Source organism: Larus michahellis, chromosome 8, assembly GCF_964199755.1.
Source record: "Larus michahellis chromosome 8, bLarMic1.1, whole genome shotgun sequence".
Taxonomy (NCBI): domain Eukaryota; kingdom Metazoa; phylum Chordata; class Aves; order Charadriiformes; family Laridae; genus Larus; species Larus michahellis.
Genome location: NC_133903.1, coordinates 23,256,368 through 23,275,368, shown reverse-complemented (window position 1 = coordinate 23,275,368; position 19,001 = coordinate 23,256,368). Strand labels below are relative to the sequence as shown.

At 43.1% G+C, this 19,001-nt stretch overlaps 1 protein-coding gene across 10 annotated transcripts in view; it reads right to left on the bottom strand.

Annotated features, from left to right (window-relative positions):
- RASAL2 (RAS protein activator like 2) overlaps positions 1-19,001 on the bottom strand; it is a 186,776-nt gene that overhangs the window by 95,001 nt on the left and 72,774 nt on the right. For all 10 annotated transcript variants that reach the window (XM_074599510.1, XM_074599512.1, XM_074599511.1 and 7 more), the window contains exon 2: positions 8,697-8,824. In XM_074599510.1, the coding sequence (XP_074455611.1) occupies positions 8,697-8,824 (128 nt within the window). The remainder of the gene's footprint in view (positions 1-8,696; positions 8,825-19,001) is intronic.

Here is a 19,001-nt window from a genome sequence, read left to right as displayed (position 1 = left end):
TTTGCAGTCTCAGCGCATGTTCAGTGATCAGTGACAGCATATCAGAGAAAAATGGACATTCTGCTGATTGTATCGGGCATATGGAGAAAGGGAGTATTAAGTCAAACTCATCCTAGAAGTGGGACCTCAGAAGGCTCTGAGAAAGGCTTGGGGTCCTCACTATTTCATAGTAATAAAATTCTGCATGCTAATTCTCTTTAAAAGTACCGAATGTATAAAGATCTTGTTTCTCTTCTGAAATTTTGGCAGAACTTGACCCGTCAGGGTTTGCTCCTCTGCTAATCTTGCCTTTAAACACCTGCCTGGACGACTGCATTTTGCTAGAGAGGTGCTTATGCTGGAGGAAAAGTGATAAATTGTGCTACCTACCACTACAGTTGTGGGGCATCTTGACAACAGCCAAGAGCTCTAAAAAAGCCAACAGTCCCTATGTCTGGGAAAAGCAAACAAGGCTGAAGTACTCCCAATCCGAAAAACATGTACAAAGGGATAAGGATTGGAGGATAAGGAAGAGCACCCAACTACTTTATGAATTTATACATGTGCCCGTGTGCTTTCTGATTTTGTTTACATGGTCAGCACAGGTTAATTCAAGCATCAGTTACTTTGCATACAGAAAATCAGACAGATGAAAACTTCAGACAGCTACCTGCTTGCCACAGGTGCAATTCGGACAGGAAGACATTGCTTCCATCAGCAGAAAGACATGCCTCACTCTGCCCTTCAGAAGAACATAAACATTGTTCTGAAGAGGTTCAAAAGACAACAAAGATCCTTCAAGCTGGTGAAAGGCTGGTCACCAAAGATGAAGACTGCACGAGAAACACGTATCTCCAGTACTGAGCTAAACAGGTTGTTGTCCCATAATAATTATTGTTTCCTCGATTGAGTCACTACCAAGGGGTGGGCACCCGGGGCCAGTACTGCCTTATACAGTATTTCTGGGCCCCATGCGTCGCAAAGAGCTGGCACAGAGAGGGGACAGAGGTGGGATGTAATGGTTGATTAACAAGTCCAGATACTGCTTCCTTGTCTCAACAACAGGACACGCCAGTCGGGGAATTAGGAATTCGCAGAGCCCACTGACTGGTCTGAGTTGCTCATCCGAGGAAGCCGTGCCCTGCCTCCTGCTGGCCTGCCTGATAGTCCTGGTTATGACCGCAGTTTTGTAGGTCTTTGCATGCTCAGATATTAACGCATGCTCAGTATCGGTGAGTTACTGGATTTGCTGTCGCTTCAACCTGGATAACTGTGCTACTGAGTTACTACATTTCTTCTTGTAACAACCTGGATAATCCTACTCCTGATCTGTATTTGTTACTGCAACTTTATTTAAAGATAAATTGTTTATTGCTAAAGCTGTTGGTCTAGAGTCTGTTACTATATCTGGAACTTGGTGGGACCACCTTAAGCCCTTTTATTCCACAGCTGGAAGAAATCCCAGGGAGGAGGGAGATGCAGCATCCAGGGGCTGGAGGCAGGTACAACCCCTCAGTGCCCAAAACATCTCAGCGCACTTTGGCTTCAACAGTACAACTGCGATACATGCGACACGGCAATTTACTTTCATACAGCTGTGTAAAAGACAGCTTGAAGCTAAAGGAACAGAAGCCCCTGTCATATTTCCTGTACTGCTTATCCTTTCATGTCTTCAGTCATCTCTGAAAACCAAGTATTAATAGCAAACAAAAAGATATTATTCATTTCTACTGAAGGTTATAAAATATGTACAAGATACTGTACTATTTTAGAAACGAGCTGCACTACAATGTCTCTCACAAAATAGTTCTGGCATTTCCTGACTTTTAAGCACTTAGCATTCTCTTAAGGTCATTTTTTTTAATGCTATTTATTACTACGCTAGTCTATTTGTCTCCTTCAAACAGGGCTTGTTTTTCAAAACAAGTTTCCCAAATCCCTAGAGGTTATTCTGTTAAGGCTGCTTTCTTTGCTGGTAGGTTTTTACAGCAGCTCCTTTGACGAATAATCTCCGTCCGAGAGCACATTAGGAAGGTAAGCAGAGACTAATTTTGTAAGCTTATGCCACGTTCATTCAGTCAAGATCCCACATTAGAATTTCAGTTTTTATCTGGAGGCTCCATGTAGTCTTATTCCTTTCTAAACGTTCTTCTGCTCCACCACCTCTTCTGCCTCTCCTGATTTCCTTCAGAGCATTTTTGGTGGGATGCTGCGAGCCGCATCTCCAGAATAGCTACTACTAGTCACACCACCCTCCTGCTTCTGCACACCTTAAAAGCATCAGGCTACCATCCTGTGACCCTCCTTTCTGAGGGAACCTGTTGCACCTACACCTAACTGCTAGCTCTATACCAATACAACTCCCGGGGGATAGATTTCTCCGCTTTTTTTTTTTTTTTTTAAACTGTGAAATGAGTATCGCCTTTTCTTTTAAGTAGACCTCTTCTATATCTGCGTGTGCTTGTGGACATGGGATGACAGAAACGTTCTTTTAATCCACTGACACAAAAAAACCCCAGCGATGATAGCCAAGAGGACGCTACAGACGCACTGACTTGCTGCCGAGGGTAAGGAGGAGAACAGCGACTGAGGCCACACTGTCCTTTTTGTCCTTGGGAAAAGCAAACAGGCTGCAGCACACTGGAGTTGGTGTCAAAAACAAATCTACTGCTGCATACCAGAGATAGGATTTATCTTCAAAGAGGAACTGAGCCATTAACAGGAAGACTGTCTGAGAGCTCAGGTCCTAATTCTGGGTCACTTAGCCTTTTGTACTTCACGTTTGCCCAGACTAGGGAAACATGGTTATGCTGCATGCTAAAAAAAAGTTCATCTGTGTAGCTACGTTCATCCACTGCAGTACAACTCCACACCAGCAAGAGACTGTTGGAGACTGGTGCGGTAGCATATTTATCGTGGCTTGAGAAAAAACTGGTGCTGCTTATTTCACTCAATAATTCTATAAACTGCAAAAGGAACAACATTTAATGCTGCATAGCCTGATCTACACCAGAGAACATACAAACATCCTGCAATTTCATGGACAAGACTTAAGTAGCAAAGTAGCTAGAAAAGATCCCCCCTTTAGTCTGTCTTAGAAGTACTGTATTATTTTCAGTAACACCCCTCCAAAACTGTAGTCTCAGTCTGTATTGACAAAAAACGAACTAAGACTGCAGAACCAGTATTTATTGCTTATAAGATCAGCCTGCTCTTAAAAATACAGTTTCATGAACATGCGACAAGATCTCGGTCAGCAGCTCTGCGTTTCTCTGGGCTGGGCTACCTGTTTTTAAACGGCTATATGAACCGCTCTGTGGTAGGTCAAATGCATTCACGGATCGAGTGGCACCGAAACCCAAGCGAGTGCACAACTAAATACCACATAAACACCAAGTCAGGCATCCGCAATCTTCCTGATGCTCCTCCGGCCCCTGCCATTCCAGCAAGCGGTTCAGCAGAGGATCGAAGAGAATGACACAGTCTTGCAGAGTCAGGACTCTAAGTGGCAATTTAGGCTTTCAGCTCTTTTTTTTTTTTTCCCCATCCAGCTTTGTTATTCTGCTCTTCGCCCTGCTGAGACTTCGCCAAACTGGGAGTCGTCTGAGCCTGAGCCGACGTGCTGCAGCTGTTGGTTCAGGGCTAGACTCTGAGCCGCGTAACTCTGGGACGAGAAGGTAGGCAGGGACACCCCAGATGCTGACTGTTTTGGCAGTCTTGACAAGCTTGATGCCAGGCCACATTTCACTGTCACGTTTCAAAATTTCACAAGGCCAGGTTCAGAGCTCGGACTCTAAACTCTTTAACAGCATCACCTGCCACTTAACCCTATATTATGTATATACCCTATATTTGGGATTTCTAGTAGTTTGATGATGGAAAGATTCAAGAAGTAGGAGTAAGAGCATTACACACATTTAATGTCTCTCAAAGGCAAAATAAAGCTAGGCTCTTTAAAAAAAAAAAAAAAGAAGTAAGAAAAATATGTTTCTTCGTTGCAGAAAAGATTTTTGGAGACTAGAAAGGCTGATTCATGATAAAAACTTGAAAACTTGCAGCCTCTTCTGAACTTAGTGTCAGAAAGTTTGGAATCATGTCAACGAAACAGTTAAATAATTAATTTAATTTTTACCTTTCTTGAGAAAGTTAGAAGCTGTCTAAAATTTTGACATAAAAATCCACTTTAAAAACGTCGACAACAAACATTTCTTTGGGCTTTTGGAAAATAAATAATTACATTCATTTGGGAATTGAAGCAAATCTTTTCTTACGACTGGGTTCAGCTTGAGAAACTCCTATTTACAGGTAAAACACATTTGCTGTAAAGATGCCAACATCATGAGTCTTTTGAGAACGGCAGAAAGCATTTCTGAAGAACCTCCCCTGGGGCCCTGTGCATCGGAGTCTGCTCCTGCTGTTTTCTCTTGAGATCACTGCTGTCACTCCACTACCGGTATCAGTCACAGGAGATGCAAGAGTAGGAAAGTACATCAGAGATGTTCTGCTGCTGGCCTCTGTCACCGCCACCAATAAGTAGTAGGTCTTCACTATCCTTTGCCCTTGATTAAAAACACCTCTAAATCCAAGAAGAAAGACGAGGTTTTGAGTGCAGGGAGGAAAAAGGAAGAGTCTAACGCAGTGAAAACTGTTCAACTTCATTTCCAACCGAACACAAAATGACAAGATTCTGCAGGACAGCAGCCAAGTTACAGACAAAGCCCAACTAAAAAGCAGTCCAAAACCAGATGCAGCCATTTGTCACTTCCCTCATGAAAGTGCTGTGCAATGGATTATGTATCTGAAACCGCTCTTCATAAACACTAACTCATTCCCTTTCCCTGTTTAAATGGCACTGATTTCGCACACGTTTTTACTGTGCCCTCACAGCTCTTACCCTACGGAACAGGTTTCACAAACGATGAAAATATCTCCACCTTCCTGACAGTGGGAAACTGTCTTCCTTGTAAAAAAACCTACCTGATTTGTAAGTGAATCAATCTAGATCTGTTCCCCTAGTCTTGAAAGATGCTGCTAGATATTACCACACCATGATATGTGGCAGTAATTGTGTATCTCCTGTCGCTCATGACTGCTTATTTGCTAAGTTGTCTCTCGCGTCCCTACAGGGATTCATTTTCTTTCTACTTACTTTTTGGCCATCAATCTCTTCCCTTCATTAATAATCTTCATTCTTCAGTCTCACCTATTTTCATTTTATAAAGTTGACAAGGTGTCAAGTAATTAATATTTTTCTACACTGCACAAGGTGATACCGTCAGACTATTTTTGTCTAAGTAATTACAGATATTTTTGGATCAAGTTGTGCCTCGAAATTTCTCTGATTCCCAACCTACTCTTGTGCTTGCACAGCGCAAAATCTCCCTTGCACATACTCTATCCAAACTGTGTTGACAACAAATCCATCGTGGTGGGATGTTATAAGAAAAGAGTCTTCTTACTGTTCTGTTTATTTCTGTACTGTTCCCTCAGTCCTAAAAATCCGTGCAGTTCATAATGCTGTATTTTAACAGCGTTAACTGAAAGAAACCAAACTTAGCATTATACCTGAAACAATTAAGACATCTTTCATTTACCTGTTTGCATTTTGTATGTTTTCCTACTTTTTGGCTTCGACATACATACTTGCATAATCATTTTGCAAAGTATTGTAAACGTCAAAAATTTCCATTCCCTTGCAATTTCACACAGGATAAGCTTCTTGGATTTTTATTCCATGAAGTAACAAAGCAGATGCACAGAGAATAAAATGAGATGCTTCAGACTTACAGTTTTCAAATTACACCAGCCTCGCGATGATGCAAGTGCTCCCTTTCGGCTGCAAGGGCACTCTGCTGTTAACATCTCTTCCTTCTTTCCTCACACCCACCCCCTTACTGATGGGTATCATTCTGTCCCTCACATTGTTTCTAAGATCCTCTGCAGCAGTCCAAAGAAATTCTGACCTACCCGCTCTATCAGCGATTTCCATGTTCAGAGCAGGAACGTCTCCATCTTCAGTTTCCTGTTGCCTATCTCACCTCATTTCAGGTTATTGAAAAACCTCCCTCCAGCATCACCTTTCCAATATTTTTACTCTAAACGTAACATTCAATTTTCTTCTTTAAGTAACTTCCCTCTTCCTCGTTCACCTGGTCTTTTGCTTATGCTCCCCGGTACCTGTGATCCCACCCAGGGGCTTTTTTCAATTCCCCTCCTACATACTTTTCAATCATTAAGCTCTTCCGAAGCATCTCTCCCCACTGCTGCCTAAGGCCTTTGTTCACTTTTCCTTCCAGATCACATTTCATAGAGCCTCTTTTAACTCTGAATGACTTGCCAAGTAAAATAGAACCGAGTCGCCTCCCCTTCCCTTTCTCATGAAGGCTACGAGGGATACTTCTATTTCAGAAAAATTAGAAGAAGGTGCAAATCCAGAGTATCAGCTCTGTGTCTCTCTCGCAACTAGCAGATCTCTCTTAACTACAGTTTTGCCTTTCTCTAAGGGCTTGTATGTACGCTGCCATGTGTACATGACTCAGAAGCTAGATTAAAACAACCTTTTATTTTCCTACAGTGTGCTCATGACTCCGCAAGGAGTTCCCTTTTTCCTTTCACTTAAAGTAGCCCCAAATTACTTTAAAATCAGAATGGCAAATCTGACTCGAGCTACTGGCTTCTGGAAAAAATCGCGTTATCAGCATGTGGAGTCACACCTGCACCAAAGGCATGTCTGCACCACCCGCATGCAGCATTTCCCCAAACAAGCTATTTCTCATTGTGATCGTGCAGGCAGGCTCCTTTGAGAACAGGCTGCAAAGATTAACTCTACTGCTCGATATTCTGGGGTAACTGCTATACTTAAAACCCAGGCTCTGTATAGCCTGATACTGAATTTTCTCCAGCTTCTGACAAAAACCAGAGTGTATTTAAACAGAGCATATAATGACTTAATACACCAGTGATACATAAGACTGCTCGTATTTACTTCTCAGGATCTAAGCAAAAGACTCATCTTACTCCCAGCAAAATGTTTTTAACTGTATGTGGTAGGAGAAATTAAGAACCCATAAGTGCGTGATTACCACCTTCAGATAATTATTTGTGATATGAGCCGGTGTTGTTTTCAATTACATTTCTTTAATGAGATGCATCCTTTTAGCCCAACTGTGCTGGTACAGTACAGTTTTAGGAATAATTCTCACACGTCTTTAAGTTTCTTCAGTGTATACTTTAATTCCTTAGGCGACAGTCCTGTCAGACTAGAAAAAGAATTACATAGTAAACAAACATCATGATATGGGCCTTCCATTTTCCCTGCGTTTGATCACCTCTCCTACGCATTAGCATTGATGTTTGTTCCCTTCTAATAACTCAAGTCCTTCTCTAAACCATTTCCTCCTACTCTCCCTATGCAAGGAAATATTTCAGCCCTTGTAAATAAACTTGATCATAGCTGAAGATGAATAATATTTAGCACTACATCAGAAACAGGTCTCATACTCAGCCTGCACACAGCCACACAGAAGCTTCAAAAGAAGAAACAAAAATTCAGGTCATCTCTAAACGTAGTAAACTATGGTATTAGACTCATGGGCATTTATATGCAATCAAATCTATTTCAGCAATCTGAAAACATTCCTATTTTATAGCTCCTCCTGAAATATTTATTTTTAAACAGGGTAAATCTACAGCAGAATAATTAAACAAACAAACCCAGGAGCGTTATCAAATGCTTCTAAAGCTCATGCCTTCATGGCAGTCTCTAGACATCGAATATCACATGAAAAAACATATCATGGCGTAGTCTAGGAGAAGGGACTTATCAGCATTTGTTTGTTCAGTATGTATTTAAACATAGCATATAATGACTTAATACACCAGTGATACATAAGACTTCTCATATTTACTTCTCAGGATCTAAGCAAAAGACTCATCTTACTCCCAGCAAAATGCTTTTAACTGTATGTGGTAGGAGAAATTAAGAACCCATAAGTGCACGATTACCACTAAATACTAAATACCACTAATACTAGAACACGCCTATTCTTTAGCCATATTGACACTACCTTCACGGCAAGGCATAATGCCAAGTACTACATGCTATATACACACACAGCCCCTGCAAACACAGTAATTTTTATGATTAAAGCCAAGATGGTTACCATAGTTTAGAGTATCCATGCCATGGGGCGCCCAGTCTTCCTTGCTGCATTTAGCAAAAGGGAGGGCAAGCCTTTGCCTCAATCAATTTACCTGGTGACTACAGCAAGGATGACCGTATAGTGCGAAGGTTGCACACACCTTCTCTGCCCAGCACTCCAATGCAAGCACAAACAACCCCCTTTTTCCCTACCTTTATGTCTGCCCTGACACAAGGAGGTAGGTTTACGTAGCTGTGGTTGCTTTAACTGACATTAAAAGCAGCAACAACATAGGAAGATGTAGTGGCAGACTTAAATGCAGGCTGTAAAACTCCAGGAGGGAGTTTTGGATGTGCACAGTTTGCTGTCACCTCTTCCATGCAACCGGCATCTGGGCCAGCTGGATTATAACTGTGCGTGCCACACCATCCATACGCAGCATAGGTTAGCTCCTCTTTTCCCCCCTTTCACTAAGCATGTAGACAAAATAAAGGGGAGATGAAAAAAGCCGCCTTCTCGTTTTAGCACTAAAGGCCAAAAGGTAAATCCCGAGTGGCCAACGTGAGTTTCTCTCACCTCTTTCTCCCTGTTGAGCAGCACCAGCTGACTGTCCGTCAGGATGCAGTACTTCCTCTCCCATGTTGTCGTTTCAGTGTAGGGGGACTGGCCGCAGGACAGTCTGTGTGTAGGTGGTCCTTTCACATCTGCGAACAGAAAACAGCGACGCCAGAATCGTTAGCATGTGTCATTAACCACCTTCTTTGCTTTTGCAGTTCTGCAGCTCGATGCAAACCAAAACTGCAATCTGTACTTAGCAGTGCCTGTTTCAGCATATTAAAAGACAAAATGCTAATCCTGGGCAGCACCCATGTGGAACGCTACATAAGGTACACCATGAATACTTATTTATCTATAGCATGATTTACAAAAATGACAATACTGAGACGAATATAAATCTCTTTGTCAAAGACCAAAATATAATCAAAAGAAAAGACCAAGAGCTCTCACGCAAACTTCATCTACCCTCCACTCCTTTCTCAATAATGTGATTAAATAAAGTGGTAGGGCCCCGAATGTACCCTAAATCTTAATAAACTGGACTATTTGAGACTAAGGATAGAGAGACGTAGGAATGAAAAGGGGGATCAAGAAAGGGAGGCTTGAAAAAGGGAGGGAAAAATTCAAAGGAATGGGCATTTAATTGGGAAGGACTTTAAGCATCTTTTGGTAGGGAAGCTATTTGATTAAATTGTGACAAATAGGAGTCTCCGAGCATCTCCATTGAGCCACAGCCACTGTAGTGACAAAAACTCAAACAAAAAGGCAAAAAAAACCCAACAAAAAATCCCAAAACAAAACATCTACGTTGTTTGGCTCCCTAGGAATTCAACTGTGCAGCCAACTTAAAAAAATATCTTTACAGGAGACAGAAATGCTATATGCATCCCCAGAAGGGATGTACGCAACAGAGCCACAGGTAGCACTATTTACACAAACACAGAAAACAGTTTCAAGTTGTCTCTTTCTAAAGTTTTGAGATTAAGTTCTGGTTGCTTTGTAACATTAAGTTTTGGGTTTATCTTGTGCTCTAATTTTATACAACTTTACTTGCACTGATCTAAAAAATCAGTCAAAGTGTACCCTCTAGATTCCTGAAACCCCTGAACTACCTCTAAGTGGTTTAAAACAGACTGCAAAAATCACGACATTGGCAAGGGCTTCCTGCATAGCGGTCCAGGATCTCCTTCAACTATTTTAGGAGCCCATTAGGCAAAACGAGTGTTCAAATCCAAAGTGTTTTGTAAAGTTACCTTCCTTTTAGTACATATACCCCCACCCAGCGCCTGCACAGAGCTAAATACAGATGCTTCTTGTAGCTACTGCCCAGCTTCACCACTAGAGGCCAGTGACTCCTCAAGCACCCAGCACCTCCCGAGCTGCAAGGGAGAGTGCGAGTCCAAACTCGAGCATTAAAAGTGGAGTAATGAACCCTTCCAACTGACTTCCCTCCTGGCAGACCCTGCGTATGCCAAATCCCACGTAATTATTAAAAGAGCTGCAACATCTTCACGCTCTTTTCCTGCACATAACAACTTTGTCTCTGCATTGAAAGGAACGTGTCACCTTCTAAAGACAGAGAATTAACTGGGAAACCAGCTTTCAGTACCTAGTTCGACCTCGTATTGCAGTAGGATTTTTGTGATCATTTAGAAGAACGCTTGAAACACAAAAACTGAAAAAGAAGAGGACTGCATGGCTCCTACTGCTCTGAATAATAATGAAATGCACCTTTGCTCTCTTAATTTCAGATGAGATAATTCAGGAAAGAAGCTAAGAATCAGAATCAGGCTCCACACTCTTACCTCTCCTAACAAAGCCTGGTTTCCAATAGTGATAAGCAACTGTGTACCTCGAAATTGCCCAAAACTCCACTTAGGCATACGCGTAATTAAGGGAAACCCCCACAATCTCTGTGAAGTAAAAGTGCATTTGTGCAAATTCCTGGAGCAAAACAGACTCTAACAAGTTATGTATTTGTCCATCTTGTAGACATTAACCCTCCATGTAGATTTTTGGCACAACATCAACTCACATTTATCATGGTGTACCACCAAAATGCTAACCAGATGCAAATTAAACCACCGTTGCTCCTGCTTAGACCTTGGTTTCCCAAACGGCAGCACATGAACCCTACCCGCACCTAGGCAAGACAAAGGCAGGAGCAACGGGCTGACAGTGGGAAGACGGGCGAGGAAGATGAAGCCACGGGCCCCTTGCACGTGTATGCAACAGAAACAAGAAGACCAGAGCTCTGGGAATCTCCTCTCTTGGGTGATGAAAGCACATGATACATCACTCAGGGGAAAAAAGGATGAAGACGCGCCCTGTCCTGCTCACATGGGTGGGCTAGCAGCAATAGAGTGCCTCCAGCTGCTACGCTGAGTGATAACCAGGTAAACTCTGTTTTGAAGTGCCAGTAGACTTTCTCATGGCAAAAGAAAACTGTTCTGGACTATTAGCTCCAATGCAGAATCTATAGTCACGACTCACTCAGCCCCAAAAGACTTTCGCATTATAATTTCTACTAACTACAGGCCTCAGCAGGATACCATCCAACTGATCTATGGGCTGCACAAAGGAATTAAAGAACAGAATGACTTCTTCCACTGCAATAACAACTCCAGGATTTAACTAAGTCATCAGGCTCTGCGGGCCAGCCACGACTCTGCTGCCAAGTGGGTTGGCTACGTCAGAACAGCTTTCCACAGGCTGCTGGCAGAGTAACATGCCATCTCGTTGTCTGGAGCTGTCAATCACCACTAGAGAACATCACGGCATTAATATGTCGTGTTTGCGTTGGTATCCTTTTGAACACGTCGGGACACAGCCCCACCACCCAGGCAGGCTGACCAAGCGCTCTCTTCAACAAAGAGGAGCAGTTGCAAGCTGGTTTTCCAATGTATCAGATCCCATAACTTCAGTCCACTCCCTGAGGCTGATGCTGCAAGCCCATCTCATGAAGCAGATGGAAGCTGAATACACGGTGCAAGAAAACTCGCTGCAACAAAAAACACAGTGTAGCTTTGGTGAATTTGTACCACTTATTTAATTATTTCTCAGCTAGCCTTCCTGCGTGGTTGACCTCTCCGGAGCCTCTTGCGACAGCTGTAACTTCAAAATTTATTCTGAAGTATGTTACCAGTTTAGACTAAAGACTCTTTGGGACTTTACACAGTATCACATATACACACGGTCGCTTCACAAACCCTGTTCGGCTTTCCGGTACTCTTCATCTTCAGTTTTCATTTTACATTCTTGGTTCCAACTTTTCACGTGAATGTAATAAAACCCACCAACCTCTTCCACTAATGCCCTATAAAACTAATTTACCACCACTGTTTGAATTGCTATGGAAGTGAATGGCAGAAAGTCCAAGGGTAACCAGGACCATTTACACTTTTGGGAAGGACTGAAAATCAGGGCTACCCTTTCTTGCTTTGGGGCTACTATCTATCAGCTCATACAAGGAAGGCTTGTGCTTTGGAGGGTAACTCATCAATGCATGTCATTTTGGACAGGAGTTGGAGGAGAGGATCAGGGAGGTGCACCTGAACCCTCTGAGTTTGCAGATGTTACGTGTGGGACGGGCTCGTGCAGCCACACACCTAAATATGTGAGTTCTGGTGGCAGAGGATTTCTTTCTCTGCTCTGATGCAATCCTTTCCATTCTGCATCGTTACAATGAAGCATTCAAGCAAGGAGATCAGCTAGTCTACACACAGGATTAAAGGTCATGCCTTATGTGCCTTCAAATGCTAATATCAGTTAAGTAACAGCTTGGAAGAAATCCCCTTCTCGGTACATCCTCCCCTGCTGAACTGAGAAGAGCATCGCTGCCCGCCTGCCACATTCGACATAGCTGAAGATCTGAAGCTGCCTTGTTTTTCCTCGGGGCTCTGAAATGCCATTAGGCATGTTATAAATATCCACAAAGCTCCCTTTCTCTCAGCCAAATGACAACTTGTACCTTATTATTCTTTAACTACAGCGCTTATTTAAAAAAAAAAAAAGAGGGGGGGGAGGGGAAGGAACAGTTATGTCATAACCACATAACAACAAGTGTTGACTGGTGGAGGGTGAGGGAACAAGGAAAGAAGCAGCCAGTGCCAAGTCGATCCCCACAGAAAGGGCAAGACATTTTATGAAAACTGACGGCAGTTTAGGAGTATTTAGGGAGTAGCGCTAGTGCTATCAGATGGGAACGTTTCTGAATCTTCCATTGCAAGTATGCCACAATTTTATTTTTTTTTTTTTTTAAATTCCAAATGCATTTGCAAGTGGAGAGTACTTTCCAAAAACCAAGCAATGGGCAGAATCAGAAAATTATTTCCAAGAGACGACTGGCGTTACAGTGTCATTTAGTCCCACAACAACTTTTCTACAACCAGAAGAGCGGCATCTTTCCTCCTCTTCAGAGCTAGTGAAAAGGAAAGAAATAGCAGAAATGATGCCAACAAAACTACATTAAAGGTAAATTCATGCCTTCAGTCTCCGCCAAAAAGCATTCTCTACCTACCATCAATAAAAACACAAAAATAAACCTCCATCCCAGTGATGACAAGAGCACTCCTGGCATGTGTCAAAGCTCCCTTTCTGAACCACACTCTTCCTATGGTGAAATCAAGGGCTTACTGAAGTACTTGCCAAATTTTCATCAACTTTATTAGGGTCGTATTCTGTTCCTAGTATTTCCAACAAGGAGCTGCCAAGCAGCTGAGTAACTAATGTAGTGGCCAAGTTCGTACGCAGGGAGGATTTTTTTTCCCCCCTCCCGAAGAGAGACTAGTAGGAGCCCTAACACCTTTTGACAACAGGTCTACTTGCCCAATGTTTCCATGGTGTTTTATGTACTTACCATAGAGACGGGACTCAGAGGTAAGCGCGGTTGTCTGAGAGCTTGTCACTACCCCAAGCTACCCAGCTGTGCGTGAGTAGGCAGCCCAGTTACATTAACCATCGGTTTGAATCTTTATCAAGCCATTGAACAGAAGCTGAAACTTCAAACCTTACTATCAACACGAAGCTTCAAAGACAAATGGCAATTAAAAGTCCTTCACTAAACTTAAACTGTCTCTGAAAGGCGATGAAGATCATGATTCAAGGGAAAGATATGGCAGAGAGGGAAACACACCACGTCTCAACACGTTTCGTTCCCTTAAACCTGCATCTTGTAATAAGGCAGGATTTCTGCAAAAGTAGTCACTAATGCGAGTGAAAATAAACAGCAACAGCACTGTTACGCGACATACAGCTGTGTATACTTTCAACTATTTCAGAGAGCTGTGTGACATTCAGATGAAGATCTGCAGGGTCTGCATTTAAAACAGAGAATTCAAGCACCGCTGCCCTGAGAGCTGGTACAGGCATCAGAGCAACCCTGGCTCAGCTAAGAGAGGGACAATCTCTCAACGTTTACACACAGCAGATGCCGGCAGAGGTCAGTTACTGAGGGTCTGCTAGGAAAAGCACAATCAAGACAACTTCCACTTTCTCTCATGCTGATATGTATAGCTTTTGTTTACATTTCTTATTTCTCAAACCAACTCCCAGCCACACGCAACGGGTTCTGCTCCAGGCAGGACTGCAGACAGGCACTATCAGAAACAACTGTTCAAAGAAAACCTATCATGATGCACAAATTCACTTGGGAGAAGGAGGGGACACTCACCCTCCAAGTTTGTGGGCACAATCACCACAATGTCCCAACACAGAACATACAGTGCGCATGACTAATTGTGTAATACGATCAGGAAAATTCAGCACATCCTGCGTGTAGTAACGCAGAGACTCACATGCTACGGAGAAAACATGACACTTTTAGGGTTGATTAATTCTTCCCTGAATCACACCACACTTAGGGATATGACCAGTATACATTATAGAAATAAAACCATTAATCCTGCTATTTTACTTCAGATCACGACATGGGCAATGACCGTAGGTTTTCTAGGAAGCTTCTTGTAGCTACTGTGAGATGTGGCATTGCTCGCCTGCCTCTCTATATCACTGTGTGGCATGGCTCCATTTCAGTTAAGAGCTACCTACATTTTCTTGGTCAGCAGCAGATCTCTCTGGTGAAGCAGGTGTTATTTTAAGTGTAGAAAGCACGAGCAGATGCTTTGGGATGAGAGGCACGCTATTTATGTAGGATGTTATTACAGAGGTATCTAGTGTGAATTATTTCTGTTATATTTAATAGCCACACTCTACAAACTTCATCACACGTGCAACGACTAGCCCTCAATTTAGCTGAATCCAGTTGCTGTCCACCAGCAGCTGCGTGCAATTATAACCCAGTTCTTGTATGGAAACCTAATACCACGGGTAGGAGGTAAAGAAAGCTTAGGCAAACCATCAGATTTCAGTGATCTCAAAAGCTCTCACCCCGACTGGTTATAGCCAAAACGCTACCTGGAAAATCCATTCTACACAGAATAAAGCCATAAAAGGTTTAAGTAGGTGAAAATGGTATTTTAGATGCTGGCAGAAGCCATGACCAGTGCCATAACTTTCGCAGATTCCAATGCATTTGGCACTGTAACATGAATTCTTCACAAGATCTTTAATTTCTCTAGCATAGGCCAATCTTGCCAATTTAACCTATTAATTTTCCACTACTCTTTTATTGAGTGGCAGTGATCAGGCAGTCTAAAAACTGGTTTTCCACTATCCCAGTGGAGAACCTCATCAACCACAGACATATTCACATAGAAACCTCAGTCAGGTGCAGTTTTCATGCCCTGTACCCTTCACAGAAATACGATCATGGCAATTTTTACACTTACTGGGTGTGCTTCCATTTCCCTACCATCAGTATGCCAGCTATGGGTGAAGGAATCTCTTAAAATTTAGAGAAGTCTGAAGGTACCGTGGCCGCTCAGTGCTTTGAGGGTTTTTCCCCCCCTCTCTGAATGAGGGCTGTGCATCTCTTCAAAGAGATAAGGGCACAGCTTTTTTTTCCCATCAGCTGCTAGAAAGCTTTGATGAGATCTGTGGTGGGGTGGGAGAAGGCTTGCCTTTCTGCTGTGAATTTCTCACGTGCAGTAGTCGCACCTCAACACAGAGAAAACAAGACTAACCTTTAAAGTTGCATCAACATTTTGTCCACTACAAGAGCTACCGGACAGATTCTTAAATTTCCTACAGATTTTCTGCATTAAAAAAAAATAAAATGTAAGGAGCAATTTTTATGTGGAAAGGGCTAAGCCTTCAGGTGGGTGAACACCTAATAGCCAGCCAAGTGCTGTCTCCTTTGCAACCAGCTGGAGACAAAATACAGAACGCTACTGTTCCACAAACCTGGCATCTCCCAGAAGGATGAGCTCTTGCTGCCTTTCCTCTCTGTTGCTGACATCATTCCCACCCCTCCCCATTCCCAGATTCCTTCCCTAGGAGAGATCTGACTTGTTTGTACAGGAGACGGTGGGCAGCGAGCAAGGCACAGCAGGCTCACTCCCCCAGCTGAGCTCCCAGCCAGCTCTGCCAATTTAACTCGGTCCCGAGTCAGTACATCTGCCCTGTACTTGCAACGTCGCCACTTTGCCTATCAAAAGCTTTCACACCAAGGCTGAGACTTGGGTAGAGATCAGCCAAGATCTCCCCTCTCATTTCCCCATAACACACGCAATTCAAAACCCAAACCCTCTGCAAGACCTGTGCTAACACATTTACCGCCCCCAGCCCCCAATATTTGCTAAAAGGGCTCAGTGTTTCCCAGTACCCAAGCACTCTGTGGAAGCTCGAGAGCACCAATTCAGTTAGGCCACAACCATCCAAGCAGTTTCACTGAGATTTTCTTTTCAAAAGGGAAAATCATGGAGTTGTTCCAAAAAAGAAACCGCGAGTCTTATAATCTTACAAGTAGTTCAGTGAGCAGATGCTGAGTGTGCCAACAATCTCGCGCTTTCTTGCAAAGTCCTAAAAAACAAGAGCTAAGGAGCTAGCAGCAGAAGCAAAAATTAGGCTTAAAGCTAAAATTGGCCTGGCACGGTAATTCTGATTAGAAAGCAGAAAGTTGCACCAGCTTGCTGTCACTCCGCAGCTTCTTTGAGCAAAAGGTGTGGGAGCTCTTAATAGCAGTTTAAAGCTGCCAATTAGCTTGAACACTGCTGAGCTCCTCTAAGCTTCTTACGTGCTGCATAGTCGATTGCTAAACTTACAAAGGGTAATTGATCCTCGCTTCCCTTGGCTGCGCCTCCCTCTCCATCCCTGTTCTCATGGTCTGTACCCAGCCAGGTTCACGGGAGACAGCGTGAAATATGTGTCTACAGGGAGACATCAGCACCTCCTTGAATGGATCGGTGCCAGCAACCTCAAATCACGCAATCATCCGCGCGCTTCGTAGCTCGACAAGTGGAACCAGAAAACACAACCCAGTCAAGGTGGGGAACCTTACAAAACACGCAGGTGTGCTTCACACTCAGCCCCGCTTCCCGCGCGCGCCTGCAAACAAGCAGCTCATTGTGCAGCCTTGTAAATCTCATGACATCACCGCAACAGAAGCTGCTATCTGTGTAAAAACCAATTTGGTTCCCAGGATACCTAGGGATTTCAAATAACCCACAGTTGCTCAAAGCCATCAACTGTGACCCTTCCTACAATACTCAGCAGGTTTTCCTTCCTTCTTATTCAAGTCTCATCCCCTACCCAGGACCACTCATCTTTGCTCCTGAACATTAAGTACATTTTTCTCTCACAGTTAAATTCCCACTTGGCCTACAAAACACTTTGGAATCTCAAAACAGAAATGGTTATTACAAACCTGGAGAGAGGACTATAAGAGATTACACGCCCCTATTACATAGCTGCCAAGTTTGGAGAAGATTCTCAAGTGACACTTCTCCCCAAAGCAAGGAGAGGCTTTCGTGAGAGGTTTAGGAAAAGGAAAATGAAGAACAGCAGAGAACTTAATTATTTGTGGGAGAAAAAAAAAAATCTGCAGTTTCTCCCCTTAATTCATGCACAGACCTTTTCTTACCCAGCTCTATACCCTACGCCCTCTTCTTTTCTCTGTAATGCTTACTCTCACCAACCCCTACTCTCCATCTTACAGCCTCTTCAGCACCGAGCATCCAGACCGGGCTCTTCCCTCTTAATTCTTTATTCTTTGCAGCACTGCAGGAAGAAGACAAGAGGAAAAGCATCCTGAACTTAACGAGGACCTTGGCCCAGGCAGCTGTAAATAAACCAACCAAAACAACCAACAGTTTAAAAGCAAACTCTGCTCAGTTCCTGCACATGTTTTGGGTGCACAAAAACGTACTGGTGTACTTGTGGTCAAAGCTAAACATACATGTACCACAAGCAGTGCACAGATCTTGGCAAAAGAACCACTACCAAAGGTTCTGCCCCTACAGACAGCTTTATCCCCTACCCTTGCCAATGAAGCATCAACCAGATGATATTAATCCACCACAGACTGGTTTCAAGAGAGAAAGGCCCTTTTGCCGCCTCCTGCCAAGGAGGGAGGTATGGGAAGAGCAAAGGTAGAGAAGCATTTCTGTGGAGACAAGAACAAGCCACAGGAACAGACCTGGTGACGAGACAGTGACCACAACAAGCTCAAGATGAACAACTGAAAAGCAAACACACCGTCTTTCAGGCTTTCACATGCAGTTTGAATTACACCATGCAGGTTGTTTCTTTTAGATGCTTTCCATCTTTGCCTTTCCTTCAAGAAAACCGATAGATTCATCGTCACTGATCTGAACAATCTCAGCCCATAAACTCCATGTCTCAGAGCAACGGCAGGATTGCTGAATTCCCCTTCCCTTAACCCTACTTCTACACAGCCTCCGTGCTCTCCAGAAACAACCCTCCCTGTGTGTGGTGGTGTTCATGATGAGAGAGAAGAATAAAGGAAAAATAAATGAATAAATAGATAAATAAATCACAAAGCTCTCATGCGATGCTCTCCCACGCCTAGGAGTTTTAAATGCTTGGTCACCCTGTCGTCACTGCACAGCCTGTTGCTGCTGTACTCTTTTAGCTATTTTCAACCTGAACGTTTCTTGAAGCCCAAGTATACACCCAAGCAATTAGGTGCTTTTTTGGAGTTTGGTTTTTTTTTTTTGCCTCAACAGACTTTTGGGAAAAGAGAATATAGGAGTTGGGACCACTGCCGATGTCTCAAAACAGATGAGCCTGTTTCCCTTGTCGAAGGAAGAGTTCACAGGACACTAAAATCTACTACAACGACATGAATTTTTTTCCATATTAACCAGGCCATTCAGGCATACGGGCTAAACTTAGCTTCTTATTTTAACCACTTAAAACAAATGACTTAGTAAGGGACCACCTCAAGGGATTCAAATATAATGT